Raw genomic sequence first — 7,194 nt, forward strand, 5'->3', positions numbered from 1 at the left:
ATTTGTTCTAAAGTTCTGTTTCTGGGAATATGACAAGAACCATAAAACATTACAGAGCAGTCTTAAAATTTGTCAATGACAGACTTGTTGACAGAGATGACGCCGATTGGAAAGATGAAGTCCAACAAAAGTTCTTAGAATGCAAAGAAGACACATGCGCTGTTCTTGAAGATGAAATAGAAAACAGAATAGAAGAGCTATTAAAGGACAAAGAACTTTTACATAAATATGGTTCTGAGAAATTTGACATAACTCCACCAGAGAAGAAGAAGAAGAGAGAAAAGAAAGAAAAGAAAGTAGAAGAAGAAGAGAAGAGAAGAAAGAACCTGAACCAGTTCCAGAGAAAAAGAAATTTGACATGTAAAAATAAAATTTTATTTTTAGAACATTTCTGGGTCAATGTCAATGTTCTCTTCCTCTTTAGGAGCAAACACTGGCTTAGACTCTAAAATCTTTTTACCCAATTTACCTTGAACTTCAACTATCTTAGACTCATAATATTCATAGTCGTCTGCTTTCTTTGGTTCATAAGGTATAACAAGTTTGTATGCTTTGCCTTCTTTAAGGTTTGAGAACCTTCTGTCAAAATTTTCTTTGACTGCTAACAAACCTTCTATGTCTAAGTCTTCAAATTTCGCACCATTTTTAGTCACAATAGCAAACTTAACTGGTTCGATGTTCCAAACTTTGTCAAATGTAGACTTTTCAAAATGGTAGAAGTAAACATTCAAATAAGCGAATGGGTCTAGTTCTTCTTTGACTTCTGTCATGTACTTGTTGACTGAGATGAATTTCGTCATCTTTTCTATCGGATAAAAAAATATTTTTTTTAAATTTACTCAGAAAAATTTTTCTTTGTATATACGCCGTTCTGAACATCTAAAAGATTTTGACATTTGCCAAGAATGTTCGTTTAGAAGCTGCCATATAACCATACTCTTGACAATATTGTTTATATGAATCGTACAATGACCTTTCATCTAAACACTCAAAGTTAGTCTCATCTATAAACAGTTCATATACACTCTTGTTTGCTTCTAACAATGTTTGTCTCTCTTCGGTATGTGGAATTTGTCTTGGATTGAACTTAGAAATATCTAATGTCATGAAATATGAGAACAAGTGGTTGTAAAAGTCAGATGTCAAAGTTTCTGCTAAGTCGTCAAAATATTCTGTATCTTGCATATGAGAATCTGACGTTCTGACAACTACATATCTTCTGTCAGAACTTTCTAACTTCATCGGAACATTGTTTGAAACCATAATGAAATTTGCAACATTTTCACAAACTCTTTGGTCTTTATATTTTCTTTCAACAACTCCAACTTTGTCTGTTATAAGACTCTTCAAAGCATCTGAGTTTAAAACTTTTGTTGTATCTATACTTTGAAGTTCGTTACATACTATAAGTTTCATATTCTCTATTGAAGAGTTAAATTTACCGCAGATGTTTTCTAAGTTTGTCATATTAGGGTTCGAATAGCCCTCTAACAGTTTGCATAAGATATCTGTAAAGAAAGTGTTCTTACCAGTTCCTTGTTTTCCAATTATAATGAGAGCAGTTTCATTTTTAGCACTTGGATGTTGTAAGATGTTTGCAAACCAACATAAGATATACTCATAGACTCTTTCGTTTCCATTGCATATAATTTCTTTGACATGGTCTAACCAAGCTTCTATAATATTTTCTTTCCATTCTACTTGTTCGTATTTATATCCAGTGAAGATAGAATAGAAGTTTGGAGAAGGTGTATAGAACTTTATACCACGAACTGAAAAATCTTCTAACTTTGACAATAAGATATCCCAAGCATCTAACATCTTCATGCCAACTTGTACGACTTTTATTTTCTTAAGTTTCTGTCTACATTCTTGTTCTGAAACTATTGTTGCTCTTGGTTTGTTAAAGACAACATCCCATTCTTTCATGACATAACATTCTGGGGCAGAGTCGACATAAATGACTAAACGTTTCAAATTCTCGACTGCTTTGTTATAGTCTCTAAATGGACACATATTTCTGAATGCTTGGAAGTCATAAAAATCTGAAACATCTATTCTGTACATTTTTATAAAAATAAAAAAAAATATTTTTTTTATTCTTGACTTTGTTGTTCCATTTGTTGCATTTGTTGTTCTTGAGCTATTTGTTGTTGAAGTTGTTCTTGTAGTACAATACTTTCACCAGTTGCATCTTCCAATTCGAAACTTTCTGCCGTCATTGACAAATACATAGGACATAAAAGTTTTACAGGAACAAAGTTTGCGTCAACTAAGGTTAAGTTTATGTTTGCTAAAGTGTTTGAGTTTACTAAAGCTGAAAACTCTGCATTCGAATGAACAATAGGCAAACCAGCAGAGAAAGTGTTGTTTATACGCATGAGTATCTTTTGGTCATAGTAGTTTCTGTCGACATTCGAATAGCACTTTGAACCTAAGTTTGAAACAATATATAAAATAGGTGTACTTAAAGTCAATGGAACAGACATTCCTTGTATGACACCTTTTCCTGTTATAGGAAACTGTTGGTAGTAAAAACCAGATATAAGTTTTGTATTATAGCTCATATCGTTTATACTAAACTCAGTCGGACATCCAAACATAATGAAACCTGCTCTAGTTGCAGCACATGTTACATCCGTCCTTAAAGTATTAAATAAGTCAACAAAACCTGTTGGTGGTATATCTGAGTAAGTATCTTCAAAGGAGTATTTTTTACCATTCACAACAAAAATCTTCTGGTGTCAAAAGAGCAAAACAGGCTTTAGTCGTCATTGTGTTTAAGGTTAGTTTACAATATCGTCCTTGAGGACTTTGTAAGTTTGTTGTTATAGAATTATATGACTCAGGGTTTTTAGTCGTAATAGTATAAACCATATGTCTTCTGCCATTTACTTAGCAAGTAAATTTTAATGAAATGTTGTGGTCGTCAAATATTTTTATGACGTCTGGGAAACTATATTTTAAGTTCAACGTTTCACCTCCTTTCATAACGTATATCTTGTCAATGACATTATATGAAACACCACAGCAAGCAATGTCGGGTTCTATTTCTTTGATGTTTATATCGTCTGCCTCTGTCAAAAGTTTCAATAGTTCTTTCAAAATTCATGAGGTGCGATGACATATGAGTTCACTTTTACAGGGTTGTGTTCGACCAAGTTTAACATTATACCCAAAGCTTGACAAATCTTCTCCTGAGTTTTAAGTTTGTCTTTAAGTTGTTGGTAGTCGTTTCGAATATCTGCAACAGAACTTAAGTCTCTGCTAACTTCAGGATATGTTGGTTGTTCTTTTACAGGAACTATTGTTATACCATCTTCGTCTTCGTATGGTTTCCCCACTTCAACATCTCTTTCTTTGACATTGACAACAACACTTTGACTGTTTGTTTGAGTTGGTGAATTTAACTTCACATCTGCCACCGCCATTAAACCTTTTGAAACACTTACGCTTCTATTTTTCGGAAATGACATTTTACTTAGAATAAAAAGATGGACGTATTTGAGTATCTCTTCGAATTGAAGCAAAACAAAGTTTACACACACAAACAATACAAGTTCATTGACAGAATAGTTCTTTATACAAACAATGGAAAATGTTATAGAATAGCAGTCTTTGCTGAACCAAAATATTTTCATAAAGCAAAGAAAGTTGGTATAACTGAAATGGTGAAAGTTCTTGAAGCAGACAAAAATATAACAACAAAACTGACCGATATTTCTAAAGGTAAGTTTATAATACAATATTATGTCAAAACTGGCGTACTGTCAATATTTGACGGAGAGAAGTCAGTTCAAGAACAACTTACTGACCTGCTGCCAAAATCTGCTCGATGGAAGCTGTCGTTATGCAATCTGAGGAGCCCCAGCAGGTTTCATCGAACGAATCTTCAAAAGAGCATCTTCCGTGAAAAGTGCTATTGGTTTTGTAAACTTCTTTGCTTTCAATTCATCTGGACCGTCTCTGTCACCAGTATATTGTATTTGAACTGTACCAACAGTTGAAATACCACCCATAAAGTCTTCTGAGTCAGCAAATGGAATGCCAAGCCAAAAGTTTGAACGGTCTCCATTTGTATATTGAGTTTTTTGACTCCTGTATGAGTCCATACTTTCACATATGGCATAATAGAACTTTGCATTTCAGGGTTAATGGTTGTTGTGAAGTTGTTGTTAAAGTTCATAGCATCTAATGTCAAGTTGTATGACCTCATATCCTCAACTGTAGAATATTCTTCTCTTGGATAATATTTGCCATCTATGTTTATATGATATTTAATACCAGGGTTGTAGAAACAAGAATAGTCATTTATAGTTCGTCTGAACAGTACAAACATAGTATCTGCATGTTTCATTGCAGTTGTTAAAGCAATATCTGTTCTTGCACCTGGGTCAGCACTTTGGTTTCCAACTTCACCTGCAAAGTCTTTGACAGATATTTGGTGTATAGGGAACATAAGTGGAACTGCAATATATTTGGCAGCTAAAGCATTTGAAATATCTGGGTCCAACATATAGACTGCAAGTCTGCTTTCTATTCTCTTGCATTCAAACTTTTCGCATGTGAACTTAACTGGGTCCCAAGCAGTTCCAGCAGCATTGAAATAATAGTTTACTTCAGTGTTGAGGTTTGAGAAACCAAAGTCTAAGTCAACTTTGTCTTTGCAAAAGTCGGCGAGAATTTGGCTCCACGTTCGCTACAGTAAGTGAATGGGTCTTGTGTTGGTGCAATGACTAAGTTATTTTTGCTTGGAGTAAGTTCGATAGAAATTTTTCCTGCCCAGTTTGGCAAGTATCTTAAAAACCTGAAGATGAGGAAAGATGACAAAGGAACTCTAAGTTTCAGTTTTACTTTACTGCTGCTGCAGTTTGTCCAGAAAGGTTAACATAAACTCCTGGAACGTTAGGGTCAAGTCTTCTTATTTTCTCAATAGTTGCATACTGGTCTGTTTGTTCTCTAGCTTGTGGTTGTACTGAGTTTCTCAAAGCGAACCATTCATAGTTTGCCCATGTTACTGTTTGAACTAAGTCAGAGTTAGAATATATCTTATATCCCATGAAAACTTCTGGAGCATATTGGTATCCGACATAGAAAATTCCATTGCAACCTTTCTTGTCAGACAACTTGGCAGAAGGTTTTATTTCAATGTCTTGTTCCACGTATAAGAAAGAGTTGTCAATAGAAATTATATGAAACCTGTCGCAAGCAATATCTACTGTTGTTGAAGAACCTTCTCCAAACTCACCTACGTTTCCATAAGAAACAGCAGTTGTATATTCGTAAGTTCCAGGAACTATTTCTGACCTTCTAATGGCATTGTCGCATTCGTTATACCATTCGGAAACATTTCCATTCATAGCATCCAAAACTGTTGGCGTTATATTCTGAGCGGCGTACATTTCATATGAGTAAAAATATAGAATAGTTGGATTTATATGTCATAATAGAACCCACGTGGACCAAGCTTTACTTTCTTCCTGACTGAGTTTTTAACTCTTCTTTTTCCTTCATTGCCCTCTGCTTGAAGTTGTTGCATCTTTGCATTATGTTCATCTAGTATGTTGCAAATTTCCCATGTCCTTTTTGCCTTTTGGCTCTGGTCGCCCATCTCAGGTAACCTATATCCTAGAAAGAGTTTGTCATAGTCTGTATTTGAGTCTTCGCGTATTGTTTGCATGACTCTTTCCTGAGTTTCTGGTTCAAGCTCTTCAAACAGTGCCTGTCCATATGGAATAAGCTCGTTTCCAAATATATGTTTTTGTAGCCATTCTGGTTTTCTTTCCATGTTACCAACTATATCTTTTGTGAATGGGAAAGCTTTTACCCAATCTTTCAGTCTTGCGTCGTTTATTTCTGTAGTTGGTTTTATTTTGTCAAGGAACATGTTTTTCAATACTAACATTTCATTTGGTACTGTCCATTTGAGTTTTCTTAAATATTCATCCCTTCTCATTCATTGTCTGCAAAGTAAGTTTTTATGACATTTTGTAAACTTTCGTTTGCAAGGTCATGTACAATAGGTTCTCTTCCTTCGCCTCCCTAACTTTCTTTCTAAACTCTTCACCAAATATACCATCTCTATGGTTCTGTGTAGTTCTTTGAGATAAATGTTTTAGAACGTCAGGTGTTATATTTCCATCAGCCATGTTCATTTCATACTGGTCCAAAATATCTGCATGTTTCATATCTTTCAATGGCATTAAAGCCGCGCTGAAAATACCAGCTATATCTGGTTCACCATTGACTTCCATTGCGTCTACAACTTCTTGGAATTGTGGTTGTAAGTTTATGAACCACCTATCCGGATTAGCTTTATGACCCCATCTCATTGTAGTTCCATCGTCTGCAGAAACAAAAGTAGGTTTGTTTCCATCTTGGTTAGGTTCTGAATGAACTTTAAACAATGTTTCATTTCTATATGTTTTCTTGAAATTTAACCTTTTATTTTCACCGAGTTCATCCGAAGATTGAACGTTAAATGCTCGTAAGTAAAAAGGGTTGTTGTATTTGTGTACATTTTTTTCAGTTCTTCCATTCTATGCTGAATATTTTCATCTGGTGTTGGAGTCTTTTGTATGTCGGCAAACATTTTTCGATATTCTTCTACTATGTCAGCCGAATTTTTTTTAGACTCTTGGAAATATTCCATATTCTCCGCATACTCTTGTTGAGGGTCAAGATTTTTCGGCTGTTCCAAATCTTCATCTAGTTCTGTGAAGTTAGTTTCCAAAGGAGTGACTTGTTCGTTTCCTTCAGGCTCTTCTAGCTGTTGTTGCTGAACTATTTCTTCCATGTCTGGTTGTATCTGAACTTCTTCCTGTGGAGTTTCTTGTACCTCATCTGCTGGCATTTCATATATTCCGAGACCGTTTTCAACAATTTCCCTATCTACGTCATCCGCATTCATAAGCTTTTGTTCTTTCGTTCCGTCTCTATTTTTTACGCGTTTCATGACGAAAGTTGAATTGTCATTTAGCTCTGACATCAAATATCTCGGAGTAAATTCATCCATGTCATTTGGATGATATGCTATTAAATCATATCCCTTAGCGAGCTTGTATTTTCCAGGTTTGAGATTATATCCGTTTTGGTGCTGAGCCATAAAGCTAAATAGGTTCGGGTCAGTATTTCCATCCTTGAACTTTCCAATAGCTTCTTTATATCTGTCACTAAAGTCAAAGTATCTGGGAA

The 7,194-nt window shown here is 34.8% G+C and overlaps 2 protein-coding genes and 3 pseudogenes across 5 annotated transcripts, besides 2 other annotated features; all 5 read right to left on the reverse strand.

The window, feature by feature from the left end:
• Positions 1 to 5,348: a mobile genetic element.
• TVAGG3_1075860 lies at positions 381 to 683 on the reverse strand (annotated as a pseudogene). Its single transcript has one exon. A coding segment is annotated over exon 1 (303 nt).
• On the reverse strand, positions 1,347 to 2,067 carry TVAGG3_1075870 (annotated as a pseudogene). The gene has a single exon. A coding segment is annotated over exon 1 (721 nt).
• Positions 2,097 to 2,489, reverse strand: TVAGG3_1075880 (uncharacterized protein; the record flags this gene model as incomplete). The annotated part of the gene is made up of 1 exon (XM_053888462.1): positions 2,097 to 2,489. One exon carries the CDS (start codon positions 2,487 to 2,489, stop codon positions 2,097 to 2,099), a length of 393 nt encoding a protein of 130 aa, XP_053744408.1.
• An 86-nt stretch (positions 5,349 to 5,434) lies between the features above and the next one.
• TVAGG3_1075900 (protein of unknown function, DUF4106 family) lies at positions 5,435 to 5,611 on the reverse strand (the record flags this gene model as incomplete). Its single annotated transcript, XM_053888463.1, has 1 exon — positions 5,435 to 5,611. One exon carries the CDS (start codon positions 5,609 to 5,611, stop codon positions 5,435 to 5,437), a length of 177 nt encoding a protein of 58 aa, XP_053744409.1.
• Positions 5,435 to 6,254: a mobile genetic element.
• Positions 6,255 to 6,287: 33 nt separating this feature from the next.
• TVAGG3_1075910 lies at positions 6,288 to 7,105 on the reverse strand (annotated as a pseudogene). The gene has a single exon. A coding segment is annotated over exon 1 (818 nt).
• Between the last annotated feature and the right edge of the window lie 89 nt (positions 7,106 to 7,194).

The sequence above is a fragment of the Trichomonas vaginalis genome, assembly GCF_026262505.1.
Source record: "Trichomonas vaginalis G3 chromosome Unknown ctg_115, whole genome shotgun sequence".
NCBI lineage: Eukaryota > Parabasalia > Trichomonadida > Trichomonadidae > Trichomonas > Trichomonas vaginalis.